At 42.9% G+C, this 18,990-nt stretch overlaps 2 protein-coding genes across 2 annotated transcripts; both read left to right on the top strand.

Moving 5' to 3' along the window:
- Nucleotides 1-9,771: 9,771 nt before the first annotated feature.
- Nucleotides 9,772-10,648, top strand: LOC117855672 (uncharacterized). The gene is made up of 2 exons (XM_034738053.2): nt 9,772-9,972; nt 10,069-10,648. Exons 1-2 carry the CDS (start codon nt 9,891-9,893, stop codon nt 10,302-10,304), a joined length of 318 nt encoding a protein of 105 aa, XP_034593944.1. The 5' UTR covers nt 9,772-9,890; the 3' UTR covers nt 10,305-10,648.
- A 1,816-nt stretch (nt 10,649-12,464) lies between these two features.
- LOC117857700 (glucosidase 2 subunit beta) lies at nt 12,465-18,424 on the top strand. The gene is made up of 16 exons (XM_034740519.2): nt 12,465-12,692; nt 12,797-12,910; nt 13,132-13,227; nt 13,409-13,648; nt 13,765-13,943; nt 14,498-14,572; nt 14,669-14,746; nt 15,518-15,866; nt 15,945-16,049; nt 16,136-16,237; nt 16,897-16,954; nt 17,045-17,113; nt 17,518-17,605; nt 17,684-17,745; nt 17,829-17,880; nt 17,962-18,424. The coding sequence occupies exons 1-16, from the start codon at nt 12,599-12,601 to the stop codon at nt 18,019-18,021; spliced, it is 1,821 nt and encodes a 606-aa protein (XP_034596410.1). The 5' UTR covers nt 12,465-12,598; the 3' UTR covers nt 18,022-18,424.
- The last annotated feature ends 566 nt before the right edge of the window (nt 18,425-18,990 follow it).

Genomic DNA, 18,990 nt, shown 5'->3' on the forward strand with positions numbered 1-18,990 from the left:
ACTCAGAGATCTTGAGAACGTAGAAGGATATTGAGCTATTAGTGACCTAGATAGCCTCTGTTTGCCGACGGTGGAGGAGATGGTGACATCACATGATAAGAAACATGACATCTAGCCGAACAACATTTAAGGATAGAAGTTAGAGCCATATAAAATGAGACGGGGTACACTTGCAGAAGCTACGAAATTGATCGCTCTAAAAAGTTAAATTGAGCAAACAATTCTAAAAGTAAATGACTTGTGATGTGGTTATTTAGAAAATAATACTTGTTGCGGTTTTTAGAATTATGACCATTTTTAACTACTTCTAGATCAACACAACCGCATGACTAAAATGTAAAAAAAATACAACATTATCAACACAATATTTTACTACGTAAACATGGCTCAGTTGAAAAGCGTGAAATGCCACCGTAAATTTTACAAACGGTGACAAAGTTCTGCTAACCACCTCTTTAAAACTAGTGACGTGAGGGCGGTTTACTCCTTCAATGCTACGGCTGGCGGGCTGCAGCCGTTATGTGTCTGCGAGCGCGTGCGGCGTGCGAGGAGTGACCGGATGCAGCCGGTCGCAGGCAGATCCACGTCACTCGGCCTCGTTTCCTCGGCACACGCCAGTGGCCAGTGCTGTGGCCTGCGGATGAGCTTTTCGGCGACTGGGGGACGCGGGTCCCGCCGCGGGTTCCGAATGAATGAATGACCTGTCCGGCTGACTCCGGCCGTTCCCCTGGCTCGACCTGTTGCAGTGTTGCCTGCACTGCAGAGCTTAGACTCTAGAACTAGTGCGTCAAATGCATTTTCAAGGAATTTCGTATTACGCAGTTTAAATGAATTACAGACTATACACATAGAGGGAAAAATAGCAGGAAAAAAAAAAGCTAAGCCTGAATGAACGGGGGCAGTGGCTTGGCGTGTGCGCGGAACCGGCCGTGTACAGTGACTGAATGACAGCATCTGATCTGTTGGCCTTTACCGGGACGGGGCCCACCGCGTCCTGGAGATGGCCCGCTGACCGGAAAGCGAAGTCAAAGAAGCGCACGGCCGGGGAAAGGGCGATACTACGAGACAAAAGGGAGGGAGAAACGGAAACGGTGGAAAAGCAGCGCACGGCCTGGGGAAGTCGCCTTCTCCCTCCGCGCCCGCCAGCCAGCGCCGACGTGGCGCCCGTGGGGCCCGGGAACCCACCAACCGCAGCCACGCGTCGATCAGGGCCCGCGCCAGTGCCAAGTGGCGGGCACCCACCCGGAGGCTACCGTAGCATGTCGAGGAGGCCGAGTAGTACCGTAGCGCTCAAGCTCAACGGCCAACAAACGATAGTACGTATTTCCGTCGAAAAACTAGGGTACAGTACGTACCGATAGAAAACCGCAGGCAGCTTTCGAAAACTTGGTCTATACCGATAGAACATGCCTGGAATGCTGTCTCTTTTCTTATCCCTCGTGTATTTTGAAGCATCGTAGGCCTTCTCCTGGTCGTGGCCTAAGAGAACGTCGAATCTTTGCGCAGGACAATGGACCGGCCTAAGAATATGAATCGGTGCATGGATAATAAAATAAAATATGTGCACCACCTCCTAATTGTGGCCTGAGTCGCTACGGTGGAGAGAAAAAGTTGAGTTTTTTATGGATGTGTGGACCCCGGTGATGGTTCAGGATTACTGGAGAAGATCGAATTGTTTCTTGCGTGGCTAATTTTTCTGACACGCACCGATTCACTACTACGGATGCCCTAAAAAGTCACTTTGATTTGCTTCCATCCAATGCCCGGCGAGCCGGGGCGCCTGCCCGGGCTCCATGATGAGCGCCTGTGGACCTTCTTCATAGGTCAGCCCGGGCAAAGAAAAGTGACCGCTGGCAGCCCAACTCAAATACTCTTACTTCAGCCCAGCTACCCAGGTTCCCAGACACTCTAGGTCCGCCACTGATTACTTTGTGTATAAAAATAAAACCGTGATTTTCCTCTCTTATAGTACTCTGTTGATAGCCACCGTGGTCGATGCAAGTTCTTTTCATTTCCGACTAAGTCTCAAAACAATGACCAGTTAGTCACCAGAACTCACCAGAACGACGATCTTGGGATCGACCGTTGACTCGTCGGGATATCTTAGAGGCAAGCTCTCTAGAACGGCAAAGGCAATCTTAATTGGACTCAACGCTATCGGTGAGAGAAACACCTAATTCGAGCTCATCACTGCCCAAAATGAGCTTGCTGCTTCCACCGTGTTGAACTCAAAATTATCGCCACATAGCCACTAAAATCGCACCATCTATTATCGAGCTCTTGCAAAGCAATCTCGTGGTGATAAGCTATGCCTCCCCACGGGGCTCATATCACAGCCTCCATGCCCTCATGGGAAGAGACAGGGAAAGATAGATAGAGAGAACTCTATGGATATAGGAGTTGATCGACGCAAAGCTGAAACTACGAGCTACCATCAGGTTGCTCGCTGGCCATCGATGCAGCAACTTTCGGAAAACTTCCTTCCAAGTTGACACCCGTGTGCGTAGGATCCACACCTCTCCATCATTCCACTCCTCTTCCTACCTCATCCAGCAACATTTCCTTTTCCCGTGCGTACTCTCTCCCCCTCCCCTTCTTTTTGATATCTCGTTTCGGTGGTAGAAGGGCAGGAGCCGGCAGACAAGCGGTAGTGGAGAGGTCGCTGTGGCGGAAGGGATCCCTTTCATTCCCCTTCACTGCCGGCAGGCAGCTCCTGGCTCCGCCCGATACTGCGAAGCCTGTCGTAGAGGTGGTCTAGAGACGAGAGGTGCTGGTGGAGCAGTGTGGGGAGGGGGGGTTCCAACGCGCGGGCACAGAGATGGCACAACGAGCGGCGGGGGACCGAAGGCCGAGTGCCTACATTTTTTTCCCTTTTTTATGTGCATCTTTTTTTCTTCTTTCCTTTGTTTTTTTCCTGAAAACGTTGCTAAGTGAAAAAGTTACACATATAACTCATATATATACTTTTTATTTTTTATAATTTTTCTCCTTTCGCATAAGTTATACATATAACTTTTTTATTTAGAAAAATTATATGTGTAAGTTTTGCTTCTGCCCCATAAGTTATATATATAATTTTTTTATTTGAAAAAAATTGTATTATAAATTTTGCTTCTATCTCATAAGTCATATATATAACTTTTTATTTGGAAAACATTTTATGTATAAGTTTTACTTTCTTCGGTAAGTTTTTCTGGTTGTATCGTTGACTTTTTTTTGTTAAAGGGGCCGTGGTGGAACGCTGGCATGGAAAATGCGTGGTGAAAACAAAATCGGCAAGCTAAAAAGGGGAGCCTTTGGAGTTGTGCGGGCCTGCGGGGGATGAATGTTTTTTTATTTTAACCTTTTTAATCTAAAGTTTTATAAATAACCCATTCCATTTTAAATTTATAGATTATACTTGTGGAGTTTGGCAACTTTAGAAGGTCATTAGCTAATTAAAATGGGGAATGAAATAGGCAAAGTGAGCTGTATTTTTATGCACTTAGGAGTGCAGGCACGCAGCTAACGTGGGCCGGTCACGCCATGTTGTCTGGCGTGACTGTGCTTCAATCATGCCACATGGTTTGGCATGACTAGCTCCGCCATGTCAGCGTCACATCGCAGTCGATTTTTTCATGCGCCATCGTGTCATATTGGTCACGCTATTGTATGTGGTATGACTAAGTATAAGTTGCGCCATGAAGCTTGGCGTGACCAAAAGCATTACTTCTTGGAAATTTAGATCTGAATAGGTTATTTATAAAATTTTAGATTAAAAAAGGTTAAAATAAAAAAAATTATGGGGACATGGATGCCCGAAAAAGGGATGGCAGCGGCAGCTAAACAGGAAAGCGAACACCGGTCCAAAATCGATGGCTGTGTACGCTCCTGGCGCGCGCCGATGTTGATCGAGGTGAAGCAGTGATTCGTGAAGAGGTGAAGACTGAAGAGGGTCACAAAGATCTCTCACACAAGTGGGCTGCCGATGGAGTGACAATTGCAATTGCCCCTTGGGTCTCAATGTTTCTAGCCCAGATAGCAACCACGAGAAAAAACACACATCAGGTGCGCAGCTTCATTCACCGTGAAGTCTAAAAACATTTTGGTGGCTAATGCGATGGTGGGCTAGATTGGGACATCAATAAGGTAAAAGAGCAAGATCAACCTCCTACCCCGTATGTTCAAAAAGGCTTTAAGGCAAGTTTTTCTTAGAATAAACCAGGCCCGAAGCCATGGCTAGATTTGGGCCTAAGCCCAACATTGTGAAGTTGTGCTACCAACAATATCTCTACGGCATCAAATTATAGTTTTTGTAAAAATGAGAAAAATATGCAAACTTTTGTGTGAATCAATCAGACTCGACCTCGACATGTGTGCTCGTGGTTTCTTGAATTTATTTTAGAAAGAAATTATAGTAAACGCATGCTCAAGTGGGTCACCGTGTGCGTGTGACAACATGATCACGTTTTTATGTCTAACCATGTAACTGAAAAAACATGCACGCCCTCAACCAAACCTAAGTCGATTGTGCATATGGTCCAGAAGAACTTTGAAGAGCTGATGTACTGATCGAGGCTCCTCTGCCCTCGCGATGATGCGATCCATGCATGACAGCGCATGATGCATATATCATCTCTCTGGAAGCTTCCTAGCACCCTGTCCGGCTGTCCCTGATCGATGTGATCATCTTATTGCGAGGCACCACATGCAGCATCACTACTACTCCACCAATATGGCCAGTATCATTTGGGTAACGGAGGCAAACAAAAAATGTTTCCTCTCTCGTATCTGTTGATCTCAGAAAAAGAAAAATACTGGCACTCCTCAGAGGAGCCACGAACAGGGGAGTTGTGCAGGCTCCTGTGACGTGCACATCAGCCACCGTGGTGAGCACAGGTGCTGAGATGATTAGGATGACATCATCATCATGGCTCGCCACTACCGGCTTGAGATTGATCCCACGAGAGCCTCCATGCATCTTGATCCACTGGCCTGTCATCTGGTACGACCTCTGCCTGCGTAGGGCACGACGTACTACGTGGATGACCGTGAGATCGAGAGCATCTCCTCTTCAGCCTTTTGCAGGACGTACGAGACGGCGGCGTTGGCGGCCATGCTCCTCTAGCGAAGTGCACACCGTTGCTGGGCTAGCTCCGGCGAGATGTGCCCCGGCCGGCCCGGCGGCCTGACCTCCACGTGCTCACACTGCTCACCGTGTGTGTGTCGCCATCGATGTCATATCCTGATTTTATTTGGATCTGGTCGACCGTTTCTTGGTCATTGTGGGGTGGGCTATTGTGTTGTCAAACCTGCATGATCGATCGGTGTGCATGCCAAAATGCCAGACACACCTAATATGCTTAACAGTGCGATCGGGGAGTGTGATGTGCACATGCACTATGGACCTCCCTCTGTGTGTGTGGGATGACCAAAGAGAAACAAAAAAAGGGGGCGAATGCGGCGCCAAATCATGGATCCATGATCCCCCGTATAAATGTTGGTGGGGGTGACACGCACTTGTTGTGATGATCTTCCTTCTCTGCTGCTGTCCCAACGGGAGATAATTATGAGGTCATAATTAGGGTTTTGTTTCGCTGGTTTTGTTATTATAAATAAGAGATCTGGGAGCAGTGCTAGGACTGGGAACAATGATGTGGCATTTGCAACAATCTCCTAGGCGGTAGCGATTGGTGACTGGTTTAGTGGTTTTGGTCGGCACTCAGGTGGCCAGTATCTTGATTACAGGGAGGAGGCTGCTTGCAGAAATTGCTTAACATCATCAACAGATATCGTGTTGCTAGTGTCGTCGTTAACGTAGGAAACACACATGCTAGCAAAAAAGAAAAGAGCAGTAGGTTGTTCGCGAGCATTGTATTTGTACGATCAGTTCTAGTAGTAGCAATCATACGCGCGCCATATAGCACAATGGGATTTTCACAAAGAGAAGAACTGAATGTTTGTGCAAATAGTGTGAAGATCCCATTATTGTACCATTGCGTTCTGAACTGATTGGTACATGTCTTATTTTTTTACTAGTGAGATGCACGTGTGATCTGCTGAGAGTTTCAAAAGCTTTGTGGTTCTGAATTTGTGGTGGTGGTTCGTGGTGATGCCGTGTTGCCATGCTTGTTTGTAGATGCGGTTTGACTCTAGCAGGTTTCCTTTATGTAGTTAATTATACTTAGTCCCTCTCTAGTGGAACTTTGTTGAACAACGTAACACGGCATAGCTATAAAACCAGTAAAGTATATCCGCTTCTCTTTGGGCTGGACATTAAATAATCAAAGAAAGCTGAAAGTCATTAGTTATAAGTATGCAGGGACGATTAGAATCTAATTTATTTTTTCCTTGACGAATGATGATGATGCATGGTTATCTTATCGTAATGATGGCACTACATACGACACCTGTGTTAACATCCATTTTGACATATATATATACTACATCCGTTTTGAAATACATAACGTTTAGAACAAGATAGAGGTAATATCATATTTCCATTTCCATGGTAGTCCTCGGAAAACTCAACATTCGTCCCGAGACTTAGTGCCGGTTGGTTTTTTTGACCCGGTGCTAATGTAAGCATTAGTACTGGGTATAACGGCTAGTTCCCCGTAGTGCCCCGTGACCCCCTTTAGTACCGGGTGGAGGCTTCACCTGGTACTAAAGGTCACCCATTAGTACAGGTTGAAGCCTCCAACTGGTACTAATGTGCCTGAGGGCCTTTACCTCCACCCGGTACTAACTTCACTCCTATAAATCAGGCGTCTTCTTTCTCCTGCTCGAGCCATTTCCTCCAGCTCGAGCTTCATCCATTCATGGCGAAATAGGGGAGGTGCTGTCAGATTTTTGACCATTTCATGGGGATTTCACTCATTCAAGTGTTCTAAAGGTTAGAAACTTCATCCTCCCTTGATACATGGTTAGTATACTAAGTTTTATACTTTAGAGCTAGAATAATTTGGGATTTTTAGAAAAAACTACAATGGAGAAAATTTTCACTTATATGCATGTGTTATATATATTTGAGCTACAATTTTTTGGATGCTATGATTAATATGAGGTTAGAGGAATAATTTCATAGTTTACTCCTCTACAGATATGAGCTAAATAATTTGTAGGAAAAAATATAATTTTTTCATATTTTAGTCATTTGCAAATATGAGCAAGATAAATTGTGGTACATAGAGATACTAAGATTAAATAGAGTTATGTAATTAGTTATTTTTAGAATAAGCTACAATGGAGAAAATTTTCATTTATATGTTATGTTTGAGCTAAATAAATTGTGGGGATAAAATGTAATTTGTTTGTAGTTTAGTCATTTGCAAATTAGTTCAGAGTATATGAGTCTATCCATGGCTTTATAGGTCCCAAGCGTATAACCGACCACGAATTCAGAGTACGTATACAAATTTCTTAACAATAAATTAGTTCTAATTATGAAGATCCATTGATCTAATATAATAACATTTGCTAATGATATAGATTATGCACATGAAGGAAGAACTCCTCGAGACGGAAAAAATTAGGGCAATTCAAGAACAACTTAGTGGATTTTTTCTAGATGAGGTAGTAAATCTGTGTCACTGTCAGGACTCAGGTTCAGAATAGTTGATCCAGAATGTTGAACTTAGAAAGTTGATGCAATGTAATATTATTCATATATGTGTATGCACAGTATGTCTATATATAATATTATCTCAAATGTAATATTATAGATCAAATACAACTTTATATATATTAACATATTAGAACTAGTATAAGTAAATGAAACAAATATGAAATATATATTAAAGAAACAGAAAAGAAAATGAGAAAAGAAACAGAAAAGAAAAAAGAATTTAGTACCGATTGGTATAAACAACTGGTACTAAAGTCCCCCCTTTTAGGTTATTTGAAACGGGTCCCGTAGCAATACCGGTTGCACAACCGGTACTAAAGAGGGGTTAAGATCTGGTACCGAAGGCGCTTTCCCAGCGGTGTAGCTCACTTACTGGCCCATAAAACGACGTTCTTGTTGGTCTAGCTAGATACACAAATCCTATCCTTAATTAGTTTGCTACATGGCCTGATCAAATAATTTGGATCCCTCATTATATTTGCCAGAGATTTGCATCCACTCGGGCTCCGGCAACTACACTACTGGGTATGAACGCCTTCCTTGGCCGAAATAAATTAGGTACTACCCAACGATGTGATATGTCACATATACACACGCCTCAACTTTGCCGGAAAACGGCATTGGCCTAATTTGTGATGGTCTGTGCAGGGCTAGCGCGTTCTTCTTCTTCTTCAACTCCAGCTTGTGCTTTCTACTTCATCAGTTCCAGGTGCAAATAATCATCGAAACATCGAAGTTATTTTTTATTCCTTGATCAATTTGCCTTACTGAAAATTGCACCAGGCAATTATCGAGGTAAACAAACTAAGTACGAAGCTATAACGTACTCCTCCAAACATGAATACTTGCTTGGACCAAACATCCTTCTAGTCAAATTGCCCACCGTCAATAGTTTTCAAAATATTTATTGGAAACATAAAACTCATGTATGTGTAGAATTGTCTTGATAGCACACGCTTTCATATTCTCATACATTTACCCCGTCTTATAACTATATTCCTACAAAAAGAGAGAGTCAAAGTTACACCTTGAAAACCAAAAGTCTAAAGCATAAATTAATTTTGACCAGAGGCAATATAAGGTTTTTATTTAGGAAAAGCAAAAGGTTCTAGCATATGATTTTTTTTTAATGTACCCACACCATACATGCACATATATGTACAGACATAAAGTACATTAACAAAAAATTTCAATGTGGATGTAATATCACCTCTCAGCATGTGATTTTTTTAAACAACTGAACTTTAGCACACATTCTAAGGGTTGTATTTTTAATATCATTGCATATAGAAAGCGGTTTCAATTCCATATTTTTTTTTAAAAAAGTAAGCTTAAATCACATATTTTGACTAATTTGAAATGGGAAAACTTTTGTTGAAAACTGATCAGTCTATATTTACAATAGGTCGTTGACTCGAGCACGCGCCATCCATCCATCACATCCCTCATGACCAAACATCTGGTATTTTTCCAGCATATGCATATGCTAAATCTCGCTAAGTGCTACCGACAGATCCAGGCTTAGGTACGGTGCTAATTGTACTTCCATCCGAGCATCACCAACGCCTGATGACCTATAGGTAACAAAGTGCAGAGGCAGCAAAACGAGATCTCTCTCCCACTACCACTACCACTGCCGGCAGAAACCAGTGGACGATGGATCAACCGTGTGATGAATCGATCTGCTTTCCATGGCGGATCCGACCGAACCCGGCCATATGGCCCGCCGGCGGCCGCTGCTGGCGACGACGGATCCATCTCGCACCCGAATGACCCGATCACGGCGCAGCAGTGGCTAGTGGATGCCAGTGCGAAGCTGCGTCCATGCACGCCCTTCGTACGTGGCCGTGATCCCGCCCGTTTCTGGTGCTCGGTGCATGGCCGCGCGCGACCACCTTTTCGCGCCAAAAAAAGCTACCACCACCACCACCGTACCAATAGGTAGCTGCCTAGCTAGGGGTTAGGACAGCAAGAGAGGTAGCAGCGGCAGCAAAAGCTTTTGCATGCCTGTCGTTCCTCTTCCGCCTCCGACCGGTAATTCCTAAGCGACGCATAATGTGCTCGTTTGACCTCCGCTGATGTGACCCCTGATCGTCCACTAATATAATGCACTCGCTTAGTTTCGCTAATCCTGCGCCAGCTGCCTATATAAGCCCCTCTCCATCTGTCAAGACCTGACTAATAAGGCTATAGCTGCTCGCATTCTTCAACTCTACCCTATATCTCTCTACAAAGCAGAGGAAGAGAGATAGAGAGAGAAGCTTCAATTCATCAGTGCGTGGCCATGGCGACGGCGGCGAGGAAGGTGTCGGTCCCGGCCATCCTGCTGGTGCTGTCCGTCCTCTCCTGCCTGCTCCTCGTCCACGGTTTGTACGGCTTGCTCGAGCTCTTCGGCCCGCCGGACCTCTCGCCGGAGGCCACGCTGCTGACCTTTGCCTTGTGTTTCCTCCTCCTCCTTGCAGCGGCCGCGGCGGGCAACCGGAGGGCTCTGCTGCCGAGGGAGGCGGCCGGTAGTGGCGTCCTGCCGACCACGGCGGAGGAGGCCGCGGTGGGAGCTGGGGAGCCGCATCATCATCAGCTCGCCGACGAGGAGACGGACGAGACGGAGGCGGCGGCGAGGAGGGCCGGGCTCCTGCAGACGCAGGACTACCCGGGGTCCGGCGCCAACAGCCGCCACGATCCGCGGAACCCGCACTGAGATCCGTGCAGGACGATGGCCCCGCCTCGCACCTTGCACAACACACACATATATACATACACGTAGTATAACACGCATGTTCAATCATCCATAATTTTGCCATGCAAAGTACGCACATATATACTGCACAACATGATATAAATTTAATTCATCTCATGATCAAACAATAAGCTATATACTATATAGCATCGAATGTACTTGCATCTTGTTTACCAGTGCTAGCAGTTTGTAATCAACCCTAGCATGTTGAATTAAGCATGTTGCATATGTGTCATCCGTATGTGTACCTCCAATCCAAGTGAACGATAATGAATAAACCAAATTTACCAGGTTGTTTTAATTCATTTTCACATCTCTGTTGCGTAGGAAAAGCCTCCAATTTCGAGCACATTTTCAGCATATTTCGCTGTCACAGCCTCACAGGTTTCTAAAAGCAAATTCGCTTTCTAGAATTCTAGTGGCTTTTTATTTGCAAATCAGAAGGGCGTCGCACCTTTTGCAATGCTTATGCGGGCTTAATCTGACGCTTAGTGCGCGTACGGATGACTATTTCCACATGGGCTGCGGATGCAAAAATGAGAGACCCATCCTGGACCGGGCTGCTAAGTGGGCTTTGTATCTTGGACTCGACCTTTTCCTCGGGGGCCGGATTCAACATTTCAGAGCTTGGAATGCTACACTCGAGTCACGAGACACGCGCCGTTTTGAACAAACAAAACAAAACTAGCTTGTTTCCAGGTGTACCATGTATTTATAACTGCAGATAAAATCTGTCCTGGTGTCTTACGTGCGAAGGCAAACTCAGCCATTTTATATGATCGACGACAATTTGTTCTTCCGGGAAAAAAACATTGGTTTGTCATCAAATCCCGAGACAAAAAGGAGTGAAGAACAAGATTGATGTAACCTACAGCCTTTACACATAACTGTATCTGGTTTGTATGGTGACGTTTGTGTTCCGTCCACCTGAAAAGAATATACATTCAGCGCCAGCCAAAAAAAGTACTCCATTCTGAAATGAGTGTATTTCTAGCTATTTTATCTGGACAAGTGTTTGTTAATACATAGCCAAAAATGCATTCTATTTGGGATAGAAGAAGTATACTTAAGCGATTTGTGATGTGACTACGAAAGTTGTTGTCTTATCGGTGATAGTGAGTAGGAGGACGAGTGAGTTTTCGTTCTGGTGCATAGATTCAACCCTACCGTAGAAAGATTCAACCTGTTTGCCTGATTATGTTTAGTATCTTTTTTTTTTTAAGCTAGTTTAGGAGCTGGGATATTTTAAATCAACCATTATCTCTAAATCAGGAGCGGATCCAGTTCTTGATGTAGGGGCTCATCTTCCCCTCGTTCTTCTTCCCTCCTCTCTTTCTCTTCTTCCTCTTCATCCATGATTACAATTTTTTTTGGGGGGTTGGACGGGGGCTCTAGCATCCACGATGGATCCACCCCTGTCTAAAACCAAGCCACAATAATTTAGATTAAAATTTGTCCGATCCAACAATTTAGTTGATATGAAAGAAGAAAACGATGAACATGAGTGAATTTACTTAAAAAAGAGGAAATGAAGGATGAATGATCGCTACTACTGCTGTAATCTTACGTGTAAATGACATTGTGTCGAGGAAAACCTTCAAGATAAAAATATACATCATTACATTATATTGTGTCTTATCTAAGCTTAATATAGCATGTTAGTTTTAACTTACAGTTGCTAAGTTGTAGTCTAATTGCACAACACAAAGTTCAAACAAACGTCCATAATTTAACATCATATCATAAAAATCTAGCCCCTACATTAGAACAATCCAGCGATAGGAGTTCAAACTTCAAACAAACATCCATAATTTAACACCATATTATAAAAATCTATCCCCTGGATTAAAACATTCTAGCAATATGTGTTATAGTTATAATATATTATACGTGATAATCCTATAAGGTTATAGTACCTCCTCACAGAAAAATGGCAAAAACCAGTAATAAGTTCAACCATCATCATATCCACATTGGAATCGTCCCATTCGTAATAACTTTGGAACTGCGAAATAGATTTGCAAAAAAAAATACGCAGTATACGAATGATACGTACTCCATGTTTTGTATTCTACCGACGGGGGTACTGTACACAAACAACACAGAGCACACTCGCCTCCGGGGTCCGGGCACCAGGACTCAACTCGTTCCAGTCCCCTGATAGGCGGAGACGGCCCGGCCTGAAGAACGGCCCGGACTCGAGCGAGCCACCGCCGATCCGCCGCTCCTGACCCTCCTCCGTGCGCCGCGCAGGCATGAGGCTCCTCCTCGTCGCTGCCCTCTTCCTCTGCGCCTCCGCGGCGGCTGCGTCCAAGCCGCCACTCGACACCCTCGGCATCCCCCCGCAAGGTTCGCCCGGATCTGCCCACGCCTGCACTGCTGCCTTCTCCCCTCTCTCTCTCTAGTGCCTTCCGTAGATGTGGTTCTTGATTCGGCGCTGTTGGGGGATGCAGATGAGGCGTACTACAAGGGCGGAGTGATCAAGTGCAGGGACGGATCGGGCAGGTTCTCCAGGGACCAGCTCAACGACGATTTCTGCGACTGCCCCGACGGCACCGACGAGCCTGGTACTGCCTCACTCTTCTTGCCTCAAAAGGTGTTTTCTTTTCTGGGTTTGATTTCCCCGGGCTTGCTCTGTTAGCCTTCGTGGTTTCGTAACATCTGCGTGTTAGTTTTGAATTTTGGGAGTTTGGGATCTATGCAGTTGAAGAGATTTGCTAAAGTTGCGTTCTTGTTGGAATTGCGGGAGCGCCACTAAACAGTTGAATTATGTTCCTCTTCCATGCAGGGACATCCGCGTGCCCTGAGGGGAAATTCTACTGCAAGAATGCAGGCCACACTCCAGTCACCATATTCTCGTCACGAGTGAATGACGGCATTTGTGGTAAGTGGATCGTAGTTGATGGCATTTTTGATTTAATTGATTGCTTATTTTGTTAAATAATGATGCATGAACAAAGGCTAGAAACCACGGTAGTCGTTGGAGCTCAACATATACTGCTCGCTTTGGCGAAATCCCACTAGGCTATTCTAATTCTCTGTATTTCTTCCTTCCTGCCTTCTAGATTGCTGTGATGGGAGCGACGAATATGATAGCAATGTGACCTGTAAGAACACTTGCTGGGAGGCTGGCAAGGCGGCAAGAGAGAAATTGAAGAAGAAAATCGCTACGTACAAAAGCGGTGTCGTTATTCGGAAACAGGAAGTTGAAAAGGCAAAAGAGGCTGTTGCTAAAGATGAAGCGGAGCTAGCAAAGTTGAAGGGTGAAGAGAAATTACTCCAAGGACTTGTCGACAGGCTCAAAGGTGTTGTCTTTGTATCCATTGATCTTGAGCCATTTGCCAATGAGTGATATGTCAAACAAATGCTAACATTTTATGGAATAGTTTTAATGTTGAAGTAAGGCTTTCTATCTATGCAGAGCAAAAGAGATTAATAGAGAAGGCAGAGGAAGAAGAGCGTCTAAGGAAAGAGAAGGAAGAGAAGAGAATAAAAGAAGAAGCTGAAAAGAAAGCCACTGTGGAAAAGAAAGCACAGGATGCTTCTCAGGAAGTAGATTCTAAGGAAACTGACCCCCCTGTGCAAGAAGATGAAAGCAAGGTTGGCATTTCATTCTATGTTTGTGTTGCCTTCCGAACTACCTTTTCCTTTGTTGATTACACTTACCTCAGTTTGAACATGTTACATGTATTCCTTCTCTGTGACATTAAATATATAAAATTGACCTTAAGTTGGGTGTTTGAATGATTAGCATGTAATGTGAATTTGTATTGTGCTTATTATGCATGGTAGAGTAGAACCGTTGTTCGAGTGACTATGGGTTTAATTATCACATCATTAATAACATTACTAATGAAGAATCTATAGCTTCATAATTCTCTGATCATTCAGCATTCCACTAAAACAATAAACCTTAAAGTGTCGTCTAATTTTGAAGCTACCTATATGCCCTGGAGTACACTGGTGTTTCCACAATTGTTATTTAGTATGTTGTTGAGTCACAGTTCACAAGGATGCTCCATTATTGTGAAACATAGAGCGACCATTGTAGAACATATGCAGTAACCTGTAATCCTCTGCATGTTTACTAGAAACCTTGTATATTTAAACTGTTCAACTGCAATATATTGCTTTGTTTTATCTGTTGAACATAGGTAGCTGAACAACACGATGGGCATGCCACGAACCATGACAATCATGTAGCAGAAAGCGGGATATCTGTTGAGCAGGTATATTCTGATCTTTGGTATTACAAAATCAAGAGTCTATTGTTAGCATGTCTTGTGAAAAATTGACGAATAATATGTGTTGGTCTTATATTTCAGCATGGTTCTGAAAGCCAAGGTGATAGTGGAACTGTAGATGAATCACCACCGAAGGAGTCTGCAACTACTTCTGAACAGGTTTATATATTAACCTGCTTTGCAGATCACTCATGTTATTTCCCCTTTTAAATCAATGTATCATGCTCTATATGAGAAGTGATAGATATCATTTTGCTGGTCTTCTCCCTACTAGGAGTTGAACCTGTATAAAACCAGTTTACTTCCAATCTTATAACTCTGTAATAATATCCATGTGCTTCTTTATTTATTTTCAACTTTTTACCGTTTTAGAGCTATGTTCTCATCTTTCAGGTTCTTCCAATTCTGAGAGCCAGTAACTGTACTAATTAGTTGGTTATTGTGGATTGAATTCGAATTCCTGTAATGGTTCATGTGCATTTTTCTAATATGTACAAATTAGTCATTACAATTAATCTACTTGGCAAGTTGCTTTAACCAGCTTACTAGCCTAAGTTTTAAACGGCCTTTGGCTATTCTTTGTAGTGATTAGTTAGGAAAATTTGTCAATTTCAAATATAAGGATGTGAAATTTGTCAATTTCAAATATTAGCTGTTCTTACTCTCTGCTGGATATTCATATGTTTAGTCATTTGTTGGCTAGATCCTGATACCTTAGAAGATATATCCGTTCTAGCACTTTTAATTTGCATATCATCCTCCTTCAGTTACACATAGAGACATTATCTGTATTACTTATACTAGCAAAGCAAGATAAAAGTTACAACATAGAAACAAAAAGAACACAGTAGGGTACGCTTGGGCAATAACTTAAATTATTGTATTGGGAATTCATCGTGATATATGAAGCATTGTGCTGATAAATTTCAGGATCCTAGCTCTGACAATCCTGAGGGTTTGTCAAGGGAGGAGTTAGGTCGTATGGTGGCTTCTCGCTGGACTGGAGAGAGTGTAAATGAGGTTAGTAAAGAAGATAAGGGACATGAAGATGAACCTGAAATACCAGAACCAGCAGAAGAATCACTTGAAGATGAATCAGAAATACCAGAACCCGCCGAAGAAAATTATGTTGGTTATCATTCAGAAATTGAGGACGACAGGCATAAATATGACGATGAAGAGTTCGATCATGAATCAGAAGATGAATATGTTGATGATCATGATGAGCATGTTGAATCTTATAAATCTGATGATGACCGGAAAGGTGATCACCATCCAGGTAGGGTAGTATGACCTGACTATTATTCTTGTTGTATTTATGGCATTATGATTTTTAAATACTTATTTGTTGTTTCAGATTTAACTGCATCAGAACATTCCTCATGGATGAACAAAATTCAGCAGACTGTACAAAATGTTCTTCAAAAATTCAACTTTTTCAAGACCCCTGTGGATTTATCAGGTAATTTGTATGTGTGTCTTTCTAATTGGCCGATTCTTAATGGGTCATGAGGGGATGCTATAATACTTGCATATCTATTTTTTTAGAGGCTTCTCGTGTTCGCAAGGAGTATGATGATGCCAGCTCAAAGCTTTCAAAAATCCAGTCCAAGATATCCACACTATCTGAGAAGCTAAAACACGACTTTGGTAAGTGTCACTTGAAACTTTGTTCAATATGTGATTGAGTGTCCTGCCTGTTGTATATTAGAATTTAGCTACAATGGATTTCTGTAATTTGTCTCACATCAAATGTTGCTTCTGGTTGTCAATAGTAACTATCGCTTAGCAAATGCACCCTATTTTTCATGTTCTTGAATACATTGACAATTGTTTGAACTTTTGGTGGAAAAGCTGCCATCAAAATGCCTAAAAAACAACTCTCAGAAGATTTGGCAATGAAGTACCTCCAAGATAAAATAAAGAGCATGTTTCAAAATTTCTGTTGGATATGTTTGGTCTACGAGCTGGGAGTCCTCGAGTTATAGAATTCCTTTGTAATACCAAATACCTTCAGTGCATCATTACTTTTGAATTTTAAGTGCTAAAGAACAATATTTTTGTCCAGTACTTTTAGTATCTGTTCTAGATGTGCTTCATCTTGTTAATTAGTGTAAATGTATCAAATACCTTCAGCGCATCTTTACCTTTGCACTTTAACAATATATGTTTGTCTGTACTACGAATTAGTAGCTGTTCTAGATGTGCTTCATCTTGTCTATTAGTCTACATGATACATGTCCTTTGTAGACTGTAGAGTACAAATGTCTATGGAATTGGAATTTATTGAAACAAAATATTCTTGTTAGGTAAGGACAAGGAGTTCTATTCCTTTTATGATCAGTGCTTTGAGAGCAAGGAGGGCAAGTACGTACACTCATCCAATCTCTCATCCCTCTGTTTTATCATTGTTTTTATTATTTGGTTCTCATTTGTGAACTGCATCTCTATGGATAGGTATACTTACAAGGTCTGTGCATACAAGAAAGCAACACAAGCTGAAGGACACAGTTCCACCAACCTGGGGTACGTTTAATATACTTCTTTGCTGAATTCTTACTGTCTTTCTATTTGTAAGTTAAATTCGACCACGTAGCCCTTTTGTTGTGTTCCTTCAAATAACGAATGAACCTAGTTTTTATTGAAGGGTCAGGATATGTTATGGACTCCCATGGAAGCACATTCTCATTGTTCCAAACTGTTAGCTTGTTCACAAAAATAAATTTGCATATTAATAGGGTATCCTTCTAAATATATACAAGACTTTCAAATCGAGTGTAACAGTGTTATTTAAGAAAATGCACTGCATAGATCACCTAATTATGTTTTGGAAGGTGAAAAACACTCACTATTTAGATGCCAAGGAATTACTTGGTCGACTTTTTTTTTTATCAAATCTTTTTACATGAAATAATTTTTTCTGCCATCAGGCGTTGGGACAAATTTGAAGAATCATACCGAGTTATGCAGTTTTCAAACGGGGACCGATGCTGGAACGGCCCAGACCGAAGCCTGAAAGTATGTATCCCATGCATCCCCTTTCTGTTTTGCAGGTTGTAAATTCAACTCTTTTTTATTATTTACGCTCTCATGCAGGTTAGGCTTAGATGTGGGCTGAGCAATGAGCTTAATGATGTTGATGAGCCTAGCCGATGCGAGTATGTGTATTTCTACTGTTTCAGTTTCCATCTTTCCTTAAAATTTCGTACTACACCATCTTATACACCAATTTACATTGCAGGTATGTGGCTGTATTGTCAACTCCCGCACTTTGCGTTGAGGAGAAACTGAAGGTTTTTTCTTTCGTTCACAAATGTCTTAATTTCCCTTTTTTTTTGTGGAGAGATTTGGTCCTTATACAGTTAATTTGACAGGAGCTGCAAAACAAATTTGACGCCTTGTCTTCGAAACAGCCCGGACATGACGAGCTCTAAACTCAAGGAACAATAAAAACAAATGTCATCAGGAAGCATAACTCTCAGTTACATTCATAACCATAAGAGTGGAAATCAACTAGGTATATGAACGAAAAACGATCAAGCTGGAGAAACCGGAATGCCTCATTTAGATCGCCACCGAGGCAATGCTAGCTAGCTCGCATAGAACATCTTTTTAGCTGAGCTTGGTAGGATGTTGCAATTTTCCAGCCTCATCCTGACTTGTCTGGTAGAGGCGACTGCAACTGAGCTTTTCTTTGTGATTTAACGGTGCTGCATTTATTCAGGGAAAGATGCCAGGCTGCTGTGTCTTGAGAACTTGTTATACATTTGATTAAAAACAGTGCATTCCAGAACCAGCATAATTTAAATGTCAGTTCCTCAGGTGGATTCACAGTAACAGTAATCTGTTATACCGTCGTAATTTGTTCTGCGCGGTCATTTGAAATTTGGGGAAACTGCCGTCGTACCGCTGTGCTGATGACACGTGGGCCAGGCCTTGTCAGAATGCCATTATTGTTACAGTGACACGTGGGGACCAGGCCTCTCATGGGCCATACTTAACTCAATGGCATATTGACATATTGTTGTTTTGAATTCCTAGGCCGGTGTACCATCGAAGCGTCCTGTATCCAGCTTCTGGAATAAAGTGCGGTCGCCAGCCAGTTTGAAATTCTCCATGGAAACACGGGTCCGGTCAGGTCAGAATACAGCGGCACCGGCACTCGGCTTGGGTCCAAAACACGCAGAGGCAAGGAGATTCAGGTGCGGACAGCCACCTTTCCGAAAGTCTGTCTGGCACCCAGCCCGACAGCGTCGTCGTAACGTGACAACAAACAGACAGAGATACCGTGGAAGACTTTTTGGCAACTTGCCACTTGGCCACATCATCGGGTTGAATATTTGTGCGCCTTATTTGAAAAAACAAATTGAATTCTACCTTCTTCTCAGAAACAAAAAAGGAAA

This window comes from Setaria viridis, chromosome 5 (assembly GCF_005286985.2).
Source record: "Setaria viridis chromosome 5, Setaria_viridis_v4.0, whole genome shotgun sequence".
Lineage (NCBI taxonomy): Eukaryota > Viridiplantae > Streptophyta > Magnoliopsida > Poales > Poaceae > Setaria > Setaria viridis.